Source organism: Diadema antillarum, unplaced genomic scaffold (genome assembly GCF_040938485.1).
Source record: "Diadema antillarum isolate AM-2024a unplaced genomic scaffold, OU_Dant_1.0 scf00000029, whole genome shotgun sequence".
Taxonomy (NCBI): Eukaryota; Metazoa; Echinodermata; class Echinoidea; order Diadematoida; family Diadematidae; genus Diadema; species Diadema antillarum.
Genome location: NW_027270918.1, coordinates 9,424,105 through 9,450,011, shown reverse-complemented (window position 1 = coordinate 9,450,011; position 25,907 = coordinate 9,424,105). Strand labels below are relative to the sequence as shown.

General features: G+C 38.5%; 1 protein-coding gene across 1 annotated transcript; it reads left to right on the top strand.

The window, feature by feature from the left end:
• Positions 1-277: 277 nt before the first annotated feature.
• On the top strand, positions 278-23,968 carry LOC139737690 (solute carrier family 23 member 1-like). The gene is made up of 14 exons (XM_071648373.1): positions 278-484; positions 857-876; positions 12,621-12,758; positions 13,424-13,505; positions 13,653-13,668; positions 14,176-14,243; positions 15,413-15,594; positions 16,378-16,498; positions 18,920-19,076; positions 19,642-19,895; positions 20,263-20,392; positions 21,740-21,883; positions 22,812-22,907; positions 23,703-23,968. Exons 1-14 carry the CDS (start codon positions 278-280, stop codon positions 23,966-23,968), a joined length of 1,881 nt encoding a protein of 626 aa, XP_071504474.1.
• The last annotated feature ends 1,939 nt before the right edge of the window (positions 23,969-25,907 follow it).

Here is a 25,907-nt window from a genome sequence, read left to right as displayed (position 1 = left end):
CACATTTACTCCGTCAGCTATCGTCAGACCGATGTTTGCTGGCATGGGATGTTGTTCGCACTGCTTGAGTTGACTGCATTGATCTTCGAGCTTCTGCGTGTAATTAATGAGAACTACCTGGCAATATCATTCTTAGTTGATTTACGGTGTCTCGTAACCCCGGATAAACTCATTTAATGTTTGCACATAGGTCTTCGTGATTTTCCATACAAGAAAGCCATTGTAACTTGGAAAGTCCTCCCGTCAGTGGAAACTTCACAGTCTGATCGCAATCGCAATGTCGTCATCATTGGAAAGAGATAAGGAAGAGATAATGCTCGAGGAACTAGAAGACCAATTCTGCCCGTCATCGGACAACACACTCGACGTCGAGGAAGATGACGGGAGAGATCGTGCCAATGTGATCGTCGATAGCAGACGCCTAGTGATATACGGGATCAACGATCGACCTCCGTGGTACAGCACGCTTGTGTTGGCATTTCAGGTAACTCAAACAAAACTCTTCTACAAACTCCATTGATCAAATAAACGTTTATTCTCGCAGTATGATTAAACAGACCAAGTAAAGAGCAATTCTGAAGGGAAAAATAGAATTTAAAAAGCACAGCTGTGAAAATGTGACAATGTCGACTAAAAACTAAGAAAGTTATGGAAACGTAAATTTTCGTTCATTTTCGCCAAACATTACCAAGAGTTGAAATGAATATGAGCTGAGTGAGTTGACGAAGTCATCATCTCACAATTTTGATGGAGCCCCTGTACAAAAAAATAACAAAAAAATAGATTTCTTTTGACTGTAAAATACTGCGCCATTAAATGAGGCAAAAACCAGAGAGTCGATGTACTCAGTGGTGAGGATTTTATTACCGAGCTCAAGTCAGCTCTGTAGGGCTCACACCTGTAAATATAATGGAATATCCCTGACCGCACCACAAAATCGTACCAACGATACTGAAAAAGTGAAGAACAAAAATTAATCAAAAATCCGAAAAGGTAGTTCGGAAGAAAAACTGAATAGCTGCTGATATTGAGTGTGAATTCCTCTGGAAACTGCATTTTGGTTGGAAGATGAGAGCTTTTTTCATGGAATTTGAAGTTACTATAATTATTTGATAAGGTGCATGTACAGAGAACTCGTAGTCTTGCTTTGCGAACCATTGAACAGAGTTTGAGCTGAAAAATCCCCCTTGGAAATTTGATGGATGAAAGGGTATACCTCACTTTTTCAAGTTAATGACGATGAAACACCTCATTTTCCCAGCTATTTTCCAGAATTTGTTGAATTCTGAATTTTGACAAACGTCCCTATGGGGAAATATTTACCCGTGTGACCCCTATAACCACCGCCGATAGATAATGTTAACAACAACAACAACAACAGCAACAACAACAAATAAACCATAATCAACATACTTTCCTCTTTCCTCTTTACACAAGTATCTAATACATGAACATGTACTTGCAAATGCATGTGCCAAAAACACATTATTTACACTCAACTTGAACACTCAACATATCGTTTATATCCCCAATTCAAAACATATACCATGTTCGTAACATAGTTACGGGTATATCAAATAAAACTCTGAAATGAAAAAAAATGTATTTGAAATGAAATACATGTATTAATTCTTAGGGGTTTTGCAGTCAACACCTGGATGAACTTGCAAATGCTTGTGCCAGAAATAGATTATGTACACTCGACTTGAACACTCAATATATCACATATCATATATCATAAACATATCACTTAAACTATTGTTATCATTACTATAATTCAATATAATACGATGTTCTTTACAGAATTACGAGTATATCAAATACAACTCTGAAATGAAATACATGTATTAAATCTTACTTTTGCATCAACACCTTGATGAACTTGCAAATGCTTTTGCCGGAAATAGTATGTACACTCGACTTGAACACTCACCATATCACTTACATCCCTAATTTAAAAAATACGATGTTCTTAACAGAGTTACGGGTATACCAATAAAACTCTGAAATGAAATACATATATTAAAGTGCCAGTTTTCCTTTGGTTCAGTACAAGTTTTCCTTTTGTATCAGGTTCCAAAGTGTGAGTTAAGGATTAAAATCACCACTGTGAAAATCTTAATCAGTATGAGTAATGTTAAGTAATTTAAAATACGTAAAATGTAGGCATACTATTTACTGAATTCAGGAGTTTTCTAACGGTCAATCCACAAATTTTGAAGCTTATTGAAGAGCGCCACCGTAGGGGTGATCACTTACAGCGGAGCTCCACTCGCTATCCATCCATACTATCCGCCGTGGAAGTACGTAACCCAACGCCGTGGTATACGATGCTTCCCATAGAAGCTACTGTGTTGCATTGATACACGCATAGCAAACAGGTACCAGGGAGGTGGATCGCCACCTCCCTGCAGGTACCGTACCCGCGCTGTGTGTTATGCGCTGCAAGCTTGTTACATGCTGCAGTTGGCATTTCGACTTTCGTCCATCCAGTCTGACGAGCTGTTCGCGTTTGGTGCGCTGCACAGTCGTATGCTGGTTCATGTACGCCTACATGTACTGTGTGCGTGTGTGTTCTCTGAGTATGTTTCAGCATGTTTCGGCAACGAACAATGTTGATATGCTCTACATATCATTCTATTTTGGAGGGCAAAAACTAACCCGACTTTTATAGAAATTATCGGTTTGTTACTGCAGCGCCGTAGTCCCGTGCGTGCAATTTAGCGTATGTATCAACGCAAGTCCGATACGATGCCGATGGGATCTTGGGATCCGACTATAAACGAGAACCGTTGTGTTTAGGGCTTCGCAAATTGTCCCCAAAAATTATAAAAAGGGGGAGGCATTTTGTCGATACTTGATGAACGCAGCTGACTGCGAAGGCACTACTAGTTTTAGTTTACAATATTGTACTCCAGTGTACTTGATACACTACTGTACTAGCTAGGAGGTATACCTCCTTGGACCTTGGTACCAGAAAGAGATACTACGTACAGCATAGTACAGTACAATAACTAGGTATCCACAATTGGTGCAATACAGGAATGTTGTATTATTCATGTCTTTTTATGCACATCTGCAGCCCGTACTGTACAAATTACAGTGTATTACAACTGCTTTGGAGCTTTCGCTTTCTCACTGTAGCCCAATGACTGGGTATAGAGAGTGAAATCATGTAAAATTGTTTTGCTTCCAATCCATACAACCCAACGGTCCTTTTGAGGACCAACATATCAATTCACATGTTTCTTTCAGGTTTATATTTCTCTTGCCTTCTCCCCTCAAGACTACACTTGTAGGCCTATTTATTCTTTCCCTTTCCCTCCTACAGGAACCTCTTCAGGATTTCACTGCCATGAATTATCCTCTCCACAATTTTCTCTCTGAAGCATTTATTTCTAGGATCTACTCAAGTTTCCTCCCCTTTACGCTTCATGTTCTCAACTTTTATTCTTCTTTTTCGTCTTCTTGATCCTCTTAGTTTTCTCCCCCCCCCCTCAACTATAGTCTCATCTCTCCTCGACTTACCTTTCCTTCACGGATGTATTCATCTTTTCTCCGTTTGATTCCACATTCCACATTGTTCGCTGACTTCATTTTTCTCTTTGGTTCGATGAATCTTCACCTCTTTCCCCTATTTCCATGATTTTCCAAAGTTATTCAAATCCTCCCTCTTCCCTGCTATTTCATCTTCCTCTCCCAACGATGTCCAAACATCTTTACTCGATTGTTGATCCTCACTCTATTCTTCCTCACAACGTTGAACCCTTTCTTACCGTCTCCACCAGTGCAACTACAACTTCTAGCCCATCATTGCTGTCCCCAACTCTTCACTTTTTGCCCTCCTTATAACCCCACTCCTCTTTCTGGGCTATTCTGCCATGCAAAGATCCGGAAAAGGACTACACTCATGGTGTCACCGCAAATTACCTCTCTCCCTCATGTACTGCACCATGCAATCCTTCAAGCAACACATTTATCTTTCTTATACATACAATTATGCATAATTAGACCCTATACATTATTGTATAGATTCTATGTATATGTATTTAGAGATAACACACACACACACACACACACACATATATATATATATATATATATATATATATATATATATATTAGAATTATAGAATTATATTGAATTTAAATACAGGAAAGATTCCTTGTTTATGTGAATCAAGACCACAGTTTTCAGCGGTTGCTAGAGAAAACCTAATTTTATGAAATATAGCCTATAACAATATCCAAATCCCTCTCCCTACTCTCTAGCAACTCTGTCTCGATCTTCTCTCTTTATTCATCATTGCACTGACTTAGAAGCAAAAGTTTGAAACAAATGTGAGATTCATAATTATGATACAACAGAAGTGTATGAATCGGTACACAAGCAGTGTGTTCTGGTACAACAGCTGTACTTCTTGCTGATATGCTGATGTATACATGTAGTTGTACTATAGTTTGTACTCCAGACGAGCGAATGACCTTCACCGCCTGGTTCTCTCATACCTCCTTGGCCGGTTATCGCACACACGTGCCTGCGCCTTGGTGTTCGGCCAAAGGAGACGGCGGTGACAACACACACACACACACACACACACACACACACACACATTCACACACACACACGTACGTTACGACTTTATTACGAAGATTTACAGACAGCCGCCCAACCACAGAGCTCGTTCTGTGCACCCAACCCGCCTACTAATCCTCACCAGGTTTCTGCCTCCAGTTTCAACTTGCTTATAATCATCCATTGGGGTAACACGCACAAACGGGCACACACACACACACACACACACACAAGCCCCACACACGAGCACATTGTGTCTGTGCCTCATCGCTAAGACCAGAAGTTCATTGACCTGTCAAGTTCCGACGGCACAATGTAGTAGACTGTACATTGTACACCCTGCTATTCTGCACTGACTGCTGCACATGTACAATACATGTACAAGCTTCGAGAATCGTCATTCGCAGAGACTCCAACCCCAAGCACCTTCTGATCTGGAGATTCTCCCGCCCGGAACCCCTAGCAAACGGGAGACTCTAACTTGATGTGCTCGAAGCGCGAAGTTCCTTGTGGCCGGGGTCCACCTCTAGGGTTCTAGATGTTATCTCTTGCTATCTAAGGCTTATTTTTCGATGACACTAAGTAAGAAATCATTTCAAGCGGGAGAACGGAGATTTTACAAAAATGGGCTTTCGGCGGGAGATCTCCCATCGAAAGCGGAAAAGTTGGAGTCTCTGCTTGATTCGTGGTGTCAGGGAGGAAAGCTATAGTTTCCAATTAGGCACATGAATTCCAGTTTCACAAACCATAAAAATAAAGAATATTTCTAATTACTTTATTTCCACCGACGCTCAGACAAGGTCGACCGTTTTAGGCCTATGCATACATGCAACATGATTACACGTGCATAAATCAGTTTACAAATTGCACCAGGTTTTGTGCATTCCATGTTGTGAGGGTCCAAGAGGCTAAATAAATCGAACCTTACTGAATGAAAGCCTAAAATGGGGTAGGGAGAAAAAGGGCATGGAGATGTGATTCAGAGTAGTCAATGAGTGGAGAGGGCCTACATTGAAAATGATATTGGTATGTTGTACAATTTGTAAAGCCAATAAGTCATTCGCCTTTCTTCTTTTATTCCCCCGTGGGGTAATTGCATGTATAGGATTCCCTATAAAACATATTCAAAATACAATTGTACTATATGGTCATCTTTGGTTCCATCCAATGACATAGACTATCATTCGTCTACAGAAGTAATAACTGCATTAATTTGGTTGTAAATTGTACAGTGTATACTATTTTCGTTGCCAAATACCATCAGAGCTGCCTCCAATGTGCAAATATGATCAAACATAGGGTCTACACACACGTGCGTGCTGCATGGTCCAAATCATATACTGTATTCGTGTGTTTACATATGCGTGTGTGTGTGTGTGCGTGTGTACGCGCGTACATGTATGTCTGTTTCAGCACATACCATTTTGCGTACTACTGTACATGTATAGAGCATTTCACCACTGCAGTGAAATTTCCTCAAAAAATCCATCTCCACCCCCAATAAAAATAAATACAATTTAAAAAATAATGACTTGAATTTACTATTGATTGACAAAGATCATGTTTTTTGATAGCAAGTCATACCATGTTGTTTGTTCATACCAAGACATTAGTCACTTCTGTACCACTTACTCTTCCTCAAACCCCATTCCGATGTGGCTTGCCCTGGCCTCCGACCCACAGCCCAGTTTTACATTTGCAGTCAACACCTGGATGAACTTGCAAATGCTTGTGCCACAAATATACACTCGACTGTAACACTCAACATATCACTTATACTGTATCCCTAATTCAAAAAATACTATGTTCTTAACAGAGTTACGGGTATATCAATATAAAACTCTGAAATGAAATACATGCATTAAATCTTACTTTTGCAGTCAACACTTCGGATATATAATCCAATAGACTGATGCTTACAAATACACTGAACTAAAACTGTAATTATTATCTTATAAACTCACAAAAAAAATAAACTCTGCGGACCAGAATAATAGCAACCAAAAAAAAAAATCATTTGATCCAAGTGCATGTAGGTATGTGAACTTGCAAATACAGTGTACATGTAGGCCTATTATTCCATACATGGGTACCTAATATCATTAGAAACAGATGGCAAAAAAAAACTTACAGAAATCGTCGGTACAAACAAACACAATAATAACCCTCTATAAAATAATAATCACACACTTTAATCTCATTACTATTTTAAACGATTTTGATCAAATCTTCACTGCTGTGCTTATAAGATGTCATTCATTCTTTTCAGACAAACTTTTAACTGGTCGAGAAATGTACCCTTTTAATTTCATCATGCTTTTATATGTATTTTCTTTGTAACATTTTGCTTGTGAAAAACTGAGAGACGGGTGAATGAAATAGAATGAAACAACTACACAATGTCATATACCAGTAACGTGCTTGCAGGTTCAATGTTTGTACGAACGTGCTCAAACAACAGGCTTTCTTTGCAAAGGAATGCACACTGTACGTGCACTATCAAGTTAATCTTTTGAGATAGGGGCGTGTTTTGTTTTGTTTGTGTGTGTGTGGTTGTTGTTTTTTTTTTTGATCGATAGAAACACGGGTTCTATATGGAAACGAGACCATCCGTACCTGGTGAACTCACAACATAACAATACATTGCAAAGTAGGGCACATCTTTACACGGACGTCATGAACATTTATCACACCTGACGAATGATGCACGTAAAATTTTCAATTCAATTCAATTCATTTTTTCAATTCATTTTATTTTCATACTTCTCATTTATGAACATTACAACAGAAACCAGACAAGTTCTTTTACCTTGTGAACAATGTGCAGAAAACAAACAATATACATGGTGATAACACAGTAATTACATGTAATGATAACTGGTCAAAATCGAAATCGAAATGGGGTTGATCAAAGAGAAGTATGACGGGACCTACATGAAAGCTAGCTTGTTTGGCTGTAAGCCCCGAGTAATCAGTGTTTGTGAAAAAGAAACGGAGAACGGATAGAAGACCAGGATGATGATGTAAGGTTGCCAAATTTTATGTAATAAAAAAGAAGAAGAAAAAGAAGTAGAAGAAAAACAAACAAACTATACATTAATATGAACTTACTGTGACCGAGCCATCATTATTATACAGCCTACTTTGGTGTATATACTATAAACTATTGTTGCATTAAAACTTTCACCAGGATATGATCAGTAAGACACAAAAAGTAACATGTACAACGATTAAGCCATTTGGTGCCTGGCCGTCAAGCTCTGCATAGAAGGTAGAGAGGGGCAGAGGGAAAGAGGAAGAGAGGGAACGAAGTAGAGTGTGGAATTGCTAATGATGAATTCAGAGAGCCCCATGGCAAGACCCTAAATGGAATCTGTAACGTGTTGACAAAAATGTTTGATGGGACAATAACATACCACAGTATTACATAAGACATTACGATCTGTTCAGTGTCTGCAAAATATGCACTCAATAAAAACTCTTTTAATTTACGTTTAAAGGAATATAAAGACGAGCAGTTGCTATTCGGGGAGAGGTCATTCCAGTATCTAGGGCCCGTATACATTATCGTTTTTTTTAGCAAAAATTGTTCGAGTACGTGGAAGGTGAAATGCGTCACTTTGGCGGGTAGGATAATTGTGAATCAAATAGTTTTTTCTGAACATGCTAGTAAAAACATCCGGTAACTCGTTGGCAGAAAATTTGTACATAAATATGCCGACGTTGTAACTGAACAGATCTGATATTTTCAGTATTTTATTTTTCAAAAATAAATCATTCGTGTGGGACAAATATCCGACATGGTTGATATTTCTGATGGCACGTTTTTGAATACGGAACAGTATATCAAGAAGATTTCTAGTTGCATTCCCCCACACAAGAATACCATAATTAAGGTACGGAGTAATCAAAGTAGAATAAAGATTAAGCAGAATTTGACTTGGAAAAACACTCTTAAGTTTATTAAGAACACCCGTATTTTTAGAAAGAATATTACTTAAATAACTAACGTGGGATTTCCAAGATAAATCACTATCAATAAAAAGCCCTAAAAATTTTATACTACTGACTTGATTTAATTCAGTTTCATTAAACTTAATATGAAAAGGAAGGGTTTTAAGATTATTGCTAAAAAGCATACAATGAGTTTTATCAATATTAAGTGACAATTTGTTGGCGTATATCCAAGATTGCTCAGATTTAAGTTCTTTATTCACTGTGTTAACAAGAGTATAAGGATCTCTGTGTGTAAAAAACAGATTGGAGTCGTCAGCAAAACATATAAAGGAAAGAATTGGCGAGGAACTAGGAAGATCGTTAATGTACAAAATGAACAATAGTGGGCCTAGTAAGGAGCCCTGTGGAACACCACATGAAATTAACTTTAACTGAGAATCACGGCCATTTATACTCACAAATTGTTTTCTGTTTGATAAATAATCTCGAAACCAGTCCAAAGCCTTCCCACGTATACCATAATGTCGTAGCTTGTAAATCAAAATATCGTGGTCAATTGTGTCGAAGGCCTTCGAAAAATCAAGAAAAACTCCAATAGTGTGGGAGACATCATCTATAGCATGAGCAACTTTATGGATAAAAGTGAGTAAGGCATGGGTCGTACTGTGGTTTTTCCTAAAACCAAACTGGGAGTTACAAAAAACTTCACACTTTTCGAGAAATTTGTGTGTGCGCGTATATACCAACCTTTCAAGAAGTTTTGAAAATGAAGTTAACAAAGATATAGGGCGATAATTTGTCACAGATTCTTTTTGTCCTTTTTTAAAAATTGGTACTACTTTAGCTATTTTCATTTTTTGTGGAACTATGCCAGTAGATAACGATAAATTAAAAATGTGTGTTAATGGTATAACTATTTCATTAATGATGTTTTTAAGGAGAAAATTGGTGATTCCATCACATCCAGAGCTTTTCTTAGTGTTAAAGTTTTGCACGATATCTTTGATTTCTTCTTCAATGACAGGTTCAAAAAAAAGAGACTGCTGATTCTGGTCTTTTAGAAAGTAATAAAAATCAGTATTTGAATGCGGAATACTGCTGGCAAGATTAGGTCCTATGCTTACAAAGTATTCATTGAATACTTCTGCCACATCAGCTTCATCTTCAATGTACTTATCATTATTAATAATATGCCTAGGTGGTTCGATGTTATTTTTAGTGTTCAGCGCTTCATTTATCACCTTCCACGTACTCTTGATGTCATTTTTATGCTTGATAAATTGCTTTGAAAAATGCATTCGTTTGGCTAAACGTATGGATGATGTAAGAACGTTGCGATAATGCACATACCGAGACCGAGTTCGACTGTTAGGATCACTTCGGTATTTGTAGAAAAGAGCATTTTTACGGTTAATAGACCTCAGGAGAGATTTCGTAATCCATGGTTTCTTTGGAACCTTTTTACGGTTTAAACGTGTAAATGGCTTAACGGGTATAATGGAATTGAATGCGGATGATAATATTTGTGAAAAGTGTTCAAAAGCTAAATTTGCATCACTTTGGTTATTAACAATTGACCAATTAACGGATCCTAGTCTCTCCCTAAGTCTATTAAGATTAGTTTCTGACATTTCTCGAAAACCAGAATTGGGCGAATAAAAAGAGGCATTACTTATGTTAACATTGGGCAGAACAGCGAAAATCGGAAAATGATCGGATACATCAGACACTATTACACCAAACGTGATATTGGAAAGAGAACTATTAACAAAAATGTTGTCAATTAGAGTTGCTGTGACATCTGAAATTCGAGTGGGCTTCTTTATAAGAGGTGAAAAGGACTCGGATAACATCACATTGAGGAAATCTTGGCATGCGGAGTTGGTATGACAGTCTAAAAGGTTGAAATTGAAGTCACCCATGATGAAACAACTTTTATTCTCCAAATATTTATCAGCTGAAAGTACGGATAAAGATTCAATAAATTCAGTGGGGCTTGTATTTGGAGGTCTGTACATTTCACCGACAACAATACTTTTTCTATTTGGAACCCTAATTTCAATGAAAATACTCTCAATAACTTCAGACATTAAACTGAATTCGTCTAAGAGTTCATAATTCAAATTCTGAGTGACGTAAAGCCCAACTCCGCCGCCTTTTTTACCTGCCCTGTTTTTTGTCAAAAGTGTGAAGCCATCAATGGTAAATAGCGAAGAAGGTGATGTTTCATATTAACCAGGTTTCACTGATTCCGATAACCTGACTATCAAATTTAACTTGATTCACGAACATATTGAATTGATCAAAGTTTTTGTTTATACTCCTTTATGTTAAAGTGCGAAATAAAAAATTGGTTTGGATTAGAATGAGATAATGAAATTATGTCGTCTTCAATGTGGTATTCTGTAGGTGGTGTTTGACGACTGGTGTCGTTTACATCAGAATCAAGTATCAGTTCGTGAGCTTGTGAGTTCAAAAAACTAATTATATCAGGGTTCTTACCCTCTTCGCTATTTGTGGCATGTACGGGTACATCCTCTTTGTCTTGTGCATAAGCAGACATAACAACGATTCCATTATTCATATCATTCACACTATTTGACTCAGCCATTGTGAAAAAGTTTCAGAACAGTGGGTATTACATAAACTTGTTGACACAAAGAACTACATTTTTGTTTTTCATATTTCTAAATGTCTAATCTAAACAGCAACAACAATCTAAACATCTAAACAGCAACAACAACAATATGAAAAGCTTATCACGGTCCTATACTTTGCGAGCAATATCATTATAGGCTACAGACAAATGCAGACATTTAGAAATATGAAAAACAAAAATGTAGTTCTTCAAAGTTTAAATGGATTATGCAATGCAAATGTATGTTGATCTGTGTTGATTCATAATACCATGATCCCCACTCTCTTGTGTCAAAAAGAATATTTACTTACGTGTCATATGTTTTATAATGATTATATACTACTTGTCCTCAGATTATACTCGGATACTCTCACACACACATACACATACACACATATACACATACACACACACACATACACACACACACACACACACACATACACACACACACACACACACACACAAACAATCCAAACCAAGATTCTGCCTGTGACATCTGTCAATCAACATGATCAATGATAAAGTACTAAAGTACTTTGTTTTGTTTGTTTGTTTGTTTGTTTGTTTTTCTGTGCGTATTCAAGCAATCTTAAGAAAAATATTAGGGAGATTGTTATGAAATAAATGGCATATTATTTGGATATTCTTTGGGCACACATAATGATAATCAGGCCATTAATTTTGCAGCGCATATCCCTTTAACATGTCGCCACAAAATATCAATATAAGTCACAATCCAATATGCAAATGAGACGAAGTAAGAAGGTCATGACCTCACAAGACAGGCTCGATCCCTTTTACTTGCACACTTCATCCAACTTTAGATAGCTTTGATTACGGAAATCAGAGAAGAACAAATCTCACTCAACGACTGTTCTAGAATTTCAACAATCTCGCAAAGACGACTTTGTATATTAAGGGAGTGATAGATGCAAAATCATTGATGAAACGAATGATTTCATAAGATATCAAAAATACAAGAAGGCGATGTTGGGCGATCACAATAAAATTTTGCTATATTGGGAATATTGTTATTTCTTTCACTTTACTCCGTTTATTCTGCTTTAATTGAACTCACTTGAACATGGAGGTGAATTTGTCGTAAGGATGAAAGAAAAAGCCTTACATTTCCACTCACTCATTTTATGGTGCCATAAGCTGATAAGGAAGGGCCATAAAAGGCGCAGACGTATTGCTGACACTACCAAACCCATGGCTCCTTTTTCGGTCTTTTTTTTCCGTGTTAAGAATTTTCTCGTGTATCATATCAGATGGTATTGTTTCTAAAGTAATATTTTTATGTATGATTTAAAGTCATCTTTCCTCTCTCTCTCTCTCTCTCTCTCTGTCACACTCCCTTTCAATCTTTTCTTAATTCCCCTCTTTTTCCCTTTCTATGTTCCTTTTTAAACTGCTTCTTCCAGCATTTCCCTCTCAGATTTTCAGCACTTTCTTCACAGTGCCTCTCATCTTTGCCCCTTACCTCTGTATCCATGGCAACCTTGACATCATCTCTAAGCTGGTATCCACGCAGTTCGTAGTTGCTGGTCTCCAGACCTTCTTGCAGACGACGTTTGGATCCAGGTGCTTGTCAAAGAACAAAATCGTCAGAAGAGACATAACATCAAAGGACAAAGTTCAAAAGCAATATGGCTATCATAAAATAGAAACTAAAAAATGAGGTAAAATCATTAAAATCGTTCAGATAAGATGGGTGGCGCGTCGGAACTGACAACAATATGGAAACCATTGATGCACATCCCATATCTGAGACATGAACGTCTCCATGATACAACTGTAGTTGTAAATTTACGTAATGTAATTCGTCTCGTAATTGGCAAACTGACACGGGGGTAAAGACGCGCGATTTCTTCAGTACAACGTTTTCCTCGGGTGTGCATGCATATAAAGATATGTTTTTGAGTGTGTTATTTAGTAAAAACTTTTCCATTCGCTTCGGGAATATGCCGTCCGACCGGCTATGCACATGTACCAGGTATATTTTGTTATGAATAATAATATATCATAATTGTTCTTCCCAGACAAGTAGTATTACATAATATATCATAATTGTTCTTCCAAGACAAGTATTGTCTGCATTGGAAATATAGCCCTCTCGATGTGTTTTGAAGCTATAATATTAACCCTGTATGACCCCTCTAGTAGCTGCAGCACATACGTCTTGTACTGCATACCTTGCTACCAGAGTGACCGACATAACACCTTTTCCTCCTGTCTGTTTCCCGTAGACTTCCTATCGTTCAAGGTCCTTCGTTTGCCTTTCTTCTTCCCGCCTTCTCTCTGATGAACCTACGCGGGGAATGCCCGGTGGTTCATGTAGGTGAGAACGAATATGTGCCAAAGTTTTGCGTTTTAGAATTGAAATTCAACGATTTGGGTCCTGTTTCATAAAACTTGTTATCAGTGACAACTGCCACTTTTCTATGACAAGTTTCCTCTCATCCAATCAGATGCAAGGATTTCAGTATAGCTTGTAACAACTATCACAACTTGCCACTGATAACAAGTTTTATGAAACGGGGCCCTGGTGTACACTTTTGGTTGAATATCAGGACAAGTTGCAATCAAAATGTGAGAAGCAAGGATATTCAGAAGGGCGGATCCAGGAATTCCACAAAAGGGGGGGGGCAAAAAATATTTCTGGTGCCACTTCCGGGTTTCATCGGCTGACAAACACAAAAAAATAATAAAATAAAAATAGAAGAAAACACGCTTCAGCGCATTACAAAAAAGCTCCAAAAAGATGGTTTCTTTAAAAAAAAACCACACATATATATAATCCTACTATAGGGATAATGTAAATACTGAATCTTGATATAATTATTTTTCATCAGAAGACTCATTGTAGTCATTGCTGTCGTTGCCTTCCATGCACCCATCACCAGCTATACGAGTATATCAGGCTTGTCTTATGAAGCTTTAAAAAAATAAGAAATGAATCAACACACTCACGTTATGTTCTTACCATTTCATTCTCCAGCTAATGCTACCAATTCCTCCGAATTTTCAGAGGAAGCGAGAATGGAGTTCCGAGCCCGCATGCAGGAGGCAAGTTTGGCAAATAATTATTTTATTATATTATTATATAGGCCCCTTTTGAATCACTGTATGGTTATAGCCAAACAGATGATATATGCATGTAGACATTTGGGTATTTTGCCAACATTTGAACTGTTCTGGTCAAAGCTAAAAATTATATATGTGACTGAGAAGCAAATTGGTTTTCAAAATAGACAACTATGTAAATTTGAAAGGAAGTGGATAAATCTGCATGCCTCCTTGACATGACATTCTGGCTGTTACTTTTCTTTGGTATGTGATATGGATAGCATAATTCAATATGTTATATGTGAAATTTAAAAAAAAAAACCACAAACTTGTGTGCACCTGCTATTTTTCCCTCTTTTTTGTCTGTTTTGGTTTTTGTTATGTATGATTATGTACAATGATTATTATTGTTTTTGTGAAAGGATGGAAATAAAAAAAATGAAAGATAAAAAAATAGTTATTATATTGTCTCTATAAGGAAATAAGCTCACGCACGCGCACACTTGTCGTTCACACGCACACACACATGTAATATTGTGCAAGAAAAAAATGTTTTTTTAAAAGCGTAATTATAGTACGTATGTAGATGTAAGCCGTAGGGCAACCAATTTTTAAGAGAGATTTTTTTTTTCTTTTGAGGATCGATCGGGTCATCAAAATTTGTAAGTGTGTACTTATTGTATTTCTATGTTTTTCTTATCCAGAAGAAGGGAAAATAACTCGCTGCTCAGTGCTTATTAACTACACGCATGCATTCAATTCAATTCATTTATTTCATTCTCATCTTTTTCAACAAAACATAACACAAGATAAAGCAAGAATTCCATCATAAGCATATATGCATTACAAAGTACGAAGGATAAACGATAATCAACAAACTAATAAAGATAAATTATGTATACATACCGGGAAATACAAAGTTATGTTTTCATTTCAGTTACCTGCCGCGACCAGGGTTGCAAAACTCAGCCACACTCAGCCTATTTTACTACCAAGTTAAGTCAAATATTCTTTTTTTTATACTCACGGTCAGATTTCGGATTTTATCTGTCCAATGACAGAAGTAGGTGTACCTTTGTAATAATCATGATGATTTTGATAACCACAGTATCTTCATAATATCATAATTGCTGAAGCTGTTTTGCATTATTGCGTGTTTTCAATGGCAGCTGAGTGGGGCTGTCCTTGTCGCCTCCATTTTCGAGATCGTCGTCGGCTTCGCGGGCATCACCAGCCTGTTTCTGCGCTTCATCGGACCACTGACTATCGCTCCTACGATAGCTTTGATCGGAATGTCGCTGTTCGACATGGTGTCTTCTAACGCGAGCCAGCACTGGGGCATAGCTGGGCTGTGAGTTAGCTTAATGGCATACCATGCAGCAAGTCATATCACACACACACACACACACACACACAGGCACACACACAGATTTATATATACATAATATGTATATATATATATATATATATATATATATACGTTTAGATATACGTAACACATTGATATTGGTGTGGGAGGATACAAAGAGAGTGACCCGTACGAAGAGTTTGTAATGATCCTGACAAAAAGTTAAGGGTCTAAAAACATATCTTCATTAGCTTTTCAAATTGTGAGTGGGCATAGACTATTTTGTCACATAATTACGTTTGTGCCTTTCCAGCATTAGAAGATCATTATACACAACATGTGGGATGGGAATGTATTTCCTTTGAGAGTTATGTATAACGAATACATCCAACATCCAACTGCTAGAACTTACAGGGGGCTATAGGTACCCACGCAAACCTATATACGAATGTAGTTTCAGTATATCATTGTAATGCAGAAACGAATATGACATTTCAAAATATTGAGCAGAATATCTCAAAATCGCTATAGGCTCTCCCTGTCAGTTTGTAGCATATGGGAGAAATCGATTGAAAAGAAAATGTATCTGCACGGGAAGAAAAAGAAGAAGGCTACATCAGTTTACTTTGAACAGGCTTCAAGATAATTATACACAACAATATTCAGTGGCATCTATATCGAGATGAATGTATTCTTAATCTTTCCTTCTCCGACGCGAAACGATTTTTTTTTTTTTTTTGCATTACTTTCCTCTAAACTATCTTACAAATTTTGTCTCCCTTGCAGTACGCTGGCTCTCATCGGTATCTTCTCGCAGTATTTAGACCGCGTTAACGTTCCCTGTCTCGGGCTCGGGAAAACGAAGAGATTCAAAGTGGCCTGGTTCCCGCTCTTCAAATTATTTCCGGTATACGCAGTCACCGTAGTTTGACACAGAAGCCATGTTATGATTGTAATTGTTTGTTGCAATGTACATTTATTATTTTTGTTGTAATGTGACCTCATTCTGTACATCCCCTCTCCGCTACTTTATACAGAAACGAGCATCTTATCAACTAATGGTACACCCACACTCATCCACAGGACCTTGCCATTCCAGGGGCCGTTGCGGGAGGGGGTCAAGGGTCATGGTATCCCCCCACCAATCAACGGGAAAACATCCCCGGTGGGACCCTCGGAAGTCATTGGTTTTGTTGTGATTTTCTTCAGTCTTCTTTTTAAGAGCTACGGCTCGTGCATTATCATAACTGTTCATTGCGAGGTACCACGTTTTGCATCTTGCACAAGATGGACATTGTGGATGAAAAATCTTGTCCAGATATGTGAGTAGTGGGAAGGACTTTACCGCCTGATGTCCTCTACTCCTAAGGAAGAGTCGGGAATCTTAGGCATCCTTTACCAACATTTCTTAGTGTCCCCACACTAGAATCCGCAGCGAATAGAGTGATGAACAATCACACAAAGGCATCCCTCGCCTTCGTGTAGAATTCGTTAGGTTTTTATGATTGCACAATGTAAATCCAGGTTCGCACTGATGGGAAGAGCGGTGAGTTGGCTCAGCCTGCCTCCGGATCCAAAGGACCGTATTCGATTCCCCAGTCTAACTGAGCAATGTTGTGTGTAATCATACCTTCCTCTCTAGCAGTTGTCTAGTGAGAAGCAAAACACACGACATAAAAACGGAGGTTCAACGTGTGAGAGAGTGAAAACTCATGCACGTAAAAGATCCTGCTAATTCACTCATCCATCGCACAGAGCAGGGTGCATAACCCGTTGAAGTAGTCCCACCTCACATCCAACTGGATCCCATCGAATACCACCTATTTAATAGTGCACCTGAATATGGGCTGTCCAGCCATCTTCTCGGGTGGAAAATGAAACAAACAAAACCAAATTGTTTAAGGCCACCCTTGTGTGTGTTTATCTATACACGGATGATCGTGCATTGGTTTCCCACTCCCACGAAGACGTACAGTTCTTGAATGATCGCTTTGCCGCTGACTGCACACGATTCGGACAGGTGATCAATCTTGAAAAGACTGAAGCCATGTTTTAGCCCTCAGCGCGTCACATACTGCCAATGCACCACATCCTCTTCCTGTGATCATCAAGAACAGAGAGATTAATACTGTGGGAAGGTTTTGCTACCTGTGTAGCAGAACACCGGATCCGTGGATACTGAGGTGATGCAGTCCCTTGGAGAGATGAGTGGCCCCTTTGGCTAACTGACAAAGAGACTCTAAGCTGGTAAGTCCATAGCTTCCGACACTCTACCAAGATTGCCGTGTACCCGAAGCTGTGGTCCTGAGTGCTCTCCTCTACTCCTGCGAGACGTGGACCACGTACCGCCGGCACATCCAGGTGCTAGAGTAATTTCACCAGCGATGTCTGCGAAGGATCTGTAGTATCAAGTGATAGGACAGAGTGTCCAACCTCAAGGTTCTGGAAAAGTGTGGCATCCCCACCATCCAATGCCTGATCATCGAGTGCCAACTGAGATGAACAGGACATGTTTTCAGCATGAAAGACGACAGGATTCCAAAGATATATATGCTACTGCATGGACAGTTACAACGTGGGCACCATGGTTAGGGAAGACTCTTGAAGAGGTACAAAGACCCTGTGAAAGCAAACCCTACGAGCTGCAGTTTCAGTGTGTGAAGTCTTGGGAAGCAAGATACGTGTACTGCCTATGACAGAGCTCTTTAGGTGGCACCAGTGTACACAAGAGGGCAATCGGCATCCGGTCAACGAAGGAGACCTGGGTCCCGTCTCGTAAAACTTATCAGTAACAACTGCCACATTTCTATGACAAATTTGCTCTCAGCCAATCAGATGCAAGGATTTCAGTAGCTTATGACTACTATCGTAACTTCTTATTGATAAGTTTCATGAAACGGGGCCCTGGAGACAGATATCCACTTCTTCGGGGTCCTTTCGTTGTAGCACCTGCGGCCGTTGAACTAGACTTCATTCTCACAGAACCCACCTCGGCTGATGCCTTGCCGGCCAATACTCATATCTATCGCATCGATAGCAGATTCCAACATAATTATGATTTCAGTAAGAGCACAAGTCGGTCGTTGTATTTTTTTTCCATACAGTCTACAGTGCTTTCAATGGACACTCAAAACTCTTCCTGGTCGTTTTCCTGTTAAGCCAACTCTTTGCTTTTAATGGAAAGCCGCAACTCATTCAGCTAGTTTTCTTTTTTTTTTCAATAGCAAATTCATTGAATTAGATTGATAAATGATTGTAGACTCTGACTCTAAGTAGTTTTCCATAGCTAATTTTTTCGTCCAAAACATTTTGTTTGTTTTTTCTTCAGGTGGTGCTCGCGCTCCTTATATCGTGGCTGTTTTGCTACATTCTAACCGTAACGAATGTGTTTCCTGACGACGAGTCGTCCAGTGGATACGGGGCCAGAACCGATCTGAACGACAAGCAACTAGCTTCCACTCCCTGGTATTACATTCCATACCCAGGTAAGACTGCTACAATACGAAAGAGAATAGACTATAGATAATTTACTAAAGTGAGTTCACTTCATGGTTATTTCGACCTCGAAACGAGGCTTTTTGAAATCTTTTTATTCATTTCTTTGCTAGTAATTCATCAAAAAATTGTAAGTAGCTAATGATATGTGAAAAAAATTCAAATGAATGAGAGAAAATGAATAAACGTTAACATCGTCACGTGTGGTTGCAACAGCCCTGAATGTCCAAGGGCCTTTGCACACTATACGACTTTCGGTCATACGACTAACCAAATTTAGATCCGAAATAATTCACAACAGCGTCTGAATAAATACACTTGTTTATTTCAGATCTAAACTCAATCAGTCGTGCGAACGAAATTCATAATCATAGTGTGCGGTGGTCTTAAGTCTAAACTTTACTGTTGACAGATTCTTTTTGTTGTTTATTTCTTTTTCCAGTCATATCATCACTTTCTTCGAATATGATGATTTGCATTTTGTGGAGCGTTTCTATAACATCCGTCGTCCCATTTTCCTGGAATTGACCAGAAACGTTCCTGCTCTTTTCGTAGGGCAATGGGGACCACCAAAGATAACTGCGCCAGGAGTTCTGGGTATGATTGTTGGCTGCACCGCTTCCATCGTCGAGTCCATCGGCGACTACTACGCATGCGCCAGAATAGCGGGCGCGCCTCCACTTCCTCCACACGCGGTCAACCGTGGGATAGGAATGGAAGGTGTCGGAGGTATAATCTCGGCCTTGTGGGGAACCGGGATGGGTGCTACTTCGTATAGTCAGAATATAGGAGTCATAGGTATTACAAAGGTAAATATATTTAAACTGAAAATAGATTATCAAGTGCATTAAAGGTAAAACATAGTAAGCTTACTTGCAAGGGCTTAAAATGCATCTTTCACCAACTCGACTTTACTGGTAATAGGCCTACATGGGAAAGCTCTCCCAAAACACTTGTCTCGCTGATGCGATTTACCGAGATAATGAGCTATTTCTTGTGGTATTTTGAAATTTTAAAAAAATGTGAAAATAACAAAAATCGGCATACCGACTTTTATTCCTGAAGCGCCCTCCCCGCTCAGTGGTTGGTACGTAGAACGTTGCTTATACGTGATGATCGATGATCGATCGTTTGTCAACTTCCAATATTCTTTCTACCCTGATTTTAAAACTCCAGGTCGGAAGTCGATTCGTAGTACAAGTCATGTGTGTCATTCTGCTCATTCTCGGGCTGTGGCAGAAAGCGGGCGCTCTGATCGTTTCCATGCCAGCACCAGTCATAGGTGGTGTATTGGCTGCAACGTTGGGTACGTTTAGCCCTCATGTTAGTCTGACTTTCCAGACTTATTGCCAACATTACTCGTCCCTGTACCACATAAGGCAGAACCATCCTACTGATCTCTATGTAAGAAATCAGTGGAACCATCTTGCTGAACTTACTATACTTCTTTCGTCGTTAGAAAGAGAGTTAATAGGTGCCTACTCCTGGAAGCAAATTAAAACAGGCAGATGGTCTAGAAGACACACTAGTCTTAAATACATAAGTGTAATCGTTTAGGTAGGCCCTATAATGTGTATGTGTGAGTGTGTGTGTGTGTGTGTGTGTGTGTGTGTGTGTATGTATGCGTCTATCGAAGCCAAACATGTATTTCTTGAAAGGACAATTGTCGATTATATTATAGTACAAAATTAAATACGTCCTAGTAGCCTACCTTGGAATATCCCCAATAGACAATGATAGAGACGAATGCACTGTATATAAACTTTGCTTGGCTCACAATTATGATGGGTGATCTATCACTTTGGTCTACTCCCACTTTGTCTCATAGCCATTAGTCTCAACCCACATGGTCTAATCCTGTTTTGTCTAAAACCAGTTCGTCTAATGACTATTTAGTCCAATTGCTACTTTGCCTCATTACCAGTTGGTCTACTCCCAGATGGGCTATGCCCACCTTGTCTAATACCCACATTGCAGTTTATTAGACAAAATGAGAAAAAGTCCAAGAAGACAAGACTGCAATTAGACCATAAATCTACCTGATCATTAGACGAAACGATAAATAGCCAAACTGGGCAATAGACCAAGTGAGAAGTAGACCAAACGGACATTAGACGAAATTCACAGTAGACCAAGTGAGTTTAGTCGTAGTGGTGTTAGACGAACTGGGAAGTAGTCCATCTGATAGTAGACCACGTGGCTATAAACTATTATGATGTACGAAAGTACGTAGACGTCGGGGTTGATGTTCTGTCTCTCTTTTCGAAAAATGCCGCAAGTGGTACAGAGAAGCTCGATATTCCTCAACAGACCAAATCAAAATGACCGTCCACACCATCTATCATAATTATATCTATATGTTACAGATTTACCGCTCCATCTTCATGTCTCTATACTATATACCGTTCACTATTAAATCTCAAGTTGGCAACACCTTGGGCCTATTTTAATAGGTGTTTTTTTTTTACCATAGTATTAACATTCTACTAAAATACACTTAAAAAGAGTCAGAATTATATTGAATATCAGACCATTATCTTCAACATTAATATAAATTACAGGTTAAGTCTTGAAAAATGACGGAAAAATGGGAGATGATTTATGTGTCTCTACAAATGCTGGGATTCCAATGTTTCATTACCCGGTTCTCTAGGTATGGTGGTTGCCGTCGGCTTCTCCAACCTTCAATTCGTCGACCTCAACTCGCCCCGAAACCTCTTCATCATCGGCACCTCGTTCTACATCGGGATGGCCGTTCCAGCTTACGTCAATGCGCACACCGATTCTATAGACACGGGTACCTTGCGGGGATCGAGGCAACAAGCTATGAGCCCGAACAGCCTTCTCTTATTTCCACATCAATTTTCTTCTATTGTTTCTTTTCTTTTCTTTTTTCTTTTCTTTTTTTTTTGGGGGGGGGGTGATATTCTGTTGATGTAGTCATGTTTTAAAGTACATTTTTAAGTATCTCTCATTGTACGTATTATTTGTGTTCTCATGTCTGTCTGTGTGCGTGTGTGAGGGTGTATGCAGCGTGTATGTGTATTTTAGATGTACACAGAGGCTGCACGTTTGTTTTGTTTTTGTTTTTTCATCTATTTCCAATATGATTACAAATTCGAGTATCAGTGTCAGAGAATTTTTATTTAGGGGCAGTGATTCCAGGAAGGAGAGCTTTTTACTGTCGCACAAACAATTAATGTTTTGAGAAGTGAGTCAAAGATTGAATGCAAACAACGACTACAATATTATTGGACTAAGGTATATATCTGATTCATAGAAAGTCACAGCAGAAAAGAATCTCTAGATTTTCAGTGAGTCAAAGATTGAATGCAAACAACGACTACAATATTATTGGACTAAGGTATATATCTGATTCATAGAAAGTCACAGCAGAAAAGAATCTCTAGATTTTCAGGATGCGAAAATATGCATGGATGTCATCAAACCCTACAAAAAGACAGAAAAAGAGCTTGAACTCTCACTTTCAAAATCGGGTATAGACCTATGACAACCATGCACTGTTTGATGCGACGTGCCAGCAAAGACGAAAATTGTTGCTCTAAGATCTGGAAATTAACAGGTTACGACGTGTGACGACAGAGGGGCATTTTGTTGTAATTATTGTTGTTGTAGTACTGCAAGTAGGATTGACCACCCGCAATGAATTTATGGATGATGTTCTTTATTTCATTTTTTTTTTAATATTATCTCTCTCTTTTCAGGCTCTGAGACTTTTGACCAGATATTGATAATCATTCTGGGCAATAGCATGTTTCTTGGGGGAGCCGTTGGATGCATTTTGGACAATACGGCTCCAGGTAATGACGTCAATGAACAGTTGTCACGATACTAACCACAGAAGCGATGTTCTCAGAAACTCAAGGCCCTTACTGTGATTCTATCTGCAGTGTAACACTTTGTAAGATGACGTTCCGAGTCAGGGGAGGAAGACAATGATTTATAGGCATGCGAGATAGGAACGCAAAATAATAAGTTTATTTGTGGTATCATCTTTTATACTGAATATTTCACTCAAACGTGGTTAAAAAAAACCACTGACCAATGCTAGAAACTTTCTCCGACTCGTCTCAAAACAAAACTAAAGATAACAGCGTTCTTTAATACCTGCACTTATATGGCATGCATGGTGACAACCGACAAGTATAAGAATTTACTCGCTTAAGCTCCGAACAGAGGTTGTCAAAGCATCAATTAGATTTTCGATAAGTTTTGCTGTTCTGCATGTTGAATCAAAACTCTTTTGCAATTTTCGTAAATCTCTCATTCAGACCAAAATACATGTACAATGTACAAGTATTTAGTATGTACAAAATTTGTCAAAGTAGATTGAGTTATTGAGATGGAAAACAGCTTGATTGTGTCATCACGTTCGATTCTAGAAGCGAACTTTACAGTGTACATTTGAATGCGTCACTCCATAATATTGTTTTCCGCAGTGTCTGATTTCTAGCAGTAGATTGAAGAGCTAACCGGATGAACGCAATCAAGTAAGCCTTACTGAAATCTAGAAGAGATCATTAACATAAATCATCTTTGATATTGTTTATTACTAAATATCCTTTTGTATGTGCCTGAATTCTTTGGATATCAAGGGACCCCGGAGGAGCGAGGAATGATACAGTTCCGTGCGATGCAACTCCCAACCGACAATGAGTTCAACGTTGAGGGCGACAGCGATGAGACTGAAGATCACGTCATCCACCGTGCAAACAAGTGTTACGACTTTCCCTTTGGAATGGCCGCCGTCCGACGGTGGAAATGGACCAGACTTGTGCCTTTCTGCCCAACTTTCACTGGATTTCCGAATCTGTTCAAGGGACTTAATCGTTGTAGGACCAAACGTAGGACACCGTCATAAACGTTATTAAGAATTAACAATTCAGAACTTTAACAAGAAACATAATGGGATTGTCGTATTTAGGCTTGCTTTACATTCAAACTTGTAACGTTGGAACCCAAAGCTACTTTCTCACATGATACCCCCGTAAGTGTCAGATTTATGACAAAATACTACACAGCACTAGCGTTCCAGGGTATACGTAAAGAGTAGTATAGGAGAACTTTCCCTAATATGCCTCAATCATCTCTTGCGACTTGCAGGTAAATGCAGGTAAATTGGCAGATCTACAAGTGCACGTCTAGCATAATTTGGGGGATAGTAATCTATACACCGGATGTACCTGTATTACTTGGAACGCTTGAGCGAATATTATGTCATTCTATGATTGTTGATAACTGTTCATAGTAGTCGCGCTATGGTCATTTTGTTGAAGTTTCTTCAACTGTTCAAACTATTCAAGCGTTCATATTATAGTAGTTTCATAGTAGTCTGGCCATTTTGTAGAAGTTTCTTCAACTGTTCATAAACTATTCATGCATTCATATAAAGTCAGCAATATTGTATAGAACTAATATCAAATTAGCTGTACTCTAGTGTATAAATGTATTGATGCTTGTGTTTAATGATAGCATTCAGCTTTTGAAATGTTTAGTGTGATGAGTAATAGGAATAAGAGTATTGGTCTCGGATAATCAGCGTGGGTCATCAATGTGTATAGATGATACAGATTGCAGTTCTTTCTCCCACAATCTATAAATATAGATCACTCATACCCTGAGTCCTATGTACAGGTCAATTTTGTGAAATGAAAACGTTATTTTTTTTTTCACGGATTCAAAAGAAGATAGTGTAATATGGTCTTCTTTGTCACTTTGACAACACTATTCGCAGACGGCATAGCACACAAATCTTGCCATAGGATCATTCACAACCAAGGAATTATTGCTTGTACCGTATACCTTCTGTCAAATTTTTTCCTTTATGATAACGAAACAGTTTCCCTTTTCGTGAGATATGAATTTTCATGTCATCAGCCTGTTATAATTATGATACATGAAGAAGTTGCAATAATTATTAGATCCTTTCACTCTCCCATATATAGGCCCTAAAAGAACAAGAACAAAGTTGCTGTTTTTTCGTGAATAATTATGTCTTAACGTCCCAATGGATACTTAAATGTTTCAATCAGCATTATTTCGATGGTACACTTCATTTTACAGGAAAATTACATTCTTCAGTTTTTTGTTTGAATTGTTTGTAAGGGTATAAACGCATCCATAGTTTGTAAATTCATTGATAACAAGCTTTTGAAATGTTTAGAATGCTGATTATATACATTGGCTGACAATATTACGAGTATTATGAGTTGTTCATTTTTTTTTCAATTCAAATTATTTTATTTTCTCATGAAGTAATACAAAGCAATGATGATAACGCTTACATGAGTACATAATATTTTATGGAACTTTGAATCACATTAATGAGGGAAGTTTCAACAAAACATGGATACAATCATAATGATATCAACTTTTTTTTTGCACTCTACTCTAATACATTATCATAATAATTATTACACAATTATCCATACGCTTATACAACGGGTTGCCCCTGTTAGTAGCAGACGACCTTTTCTGAGAAGATTGGGCCTCTTGCCATACGACAAGATCATCACACACATACCCATGTCCGTCTCTCCCGCCATCGCTCATCATTCATCGCAGATGTAGTCCCCCTCTCAATATACGTGTCATGATGATGTATCTCTGCACACTGGACTAAAGTAGAAATGTCGAAAAGCTCCACTTGGAGAGAACTTATGGCACTAAGTTTGGCGTTGAAATCATTTGCACCCTACTTGCAAAGTAAGGTTGCGAAAGTAATTACAGACAATAGAGGTGTAGTCTCTATTGTGGAGAAGGGTAGCATGATTGCAGAATTGCACGAGCTTAGCTTGGAC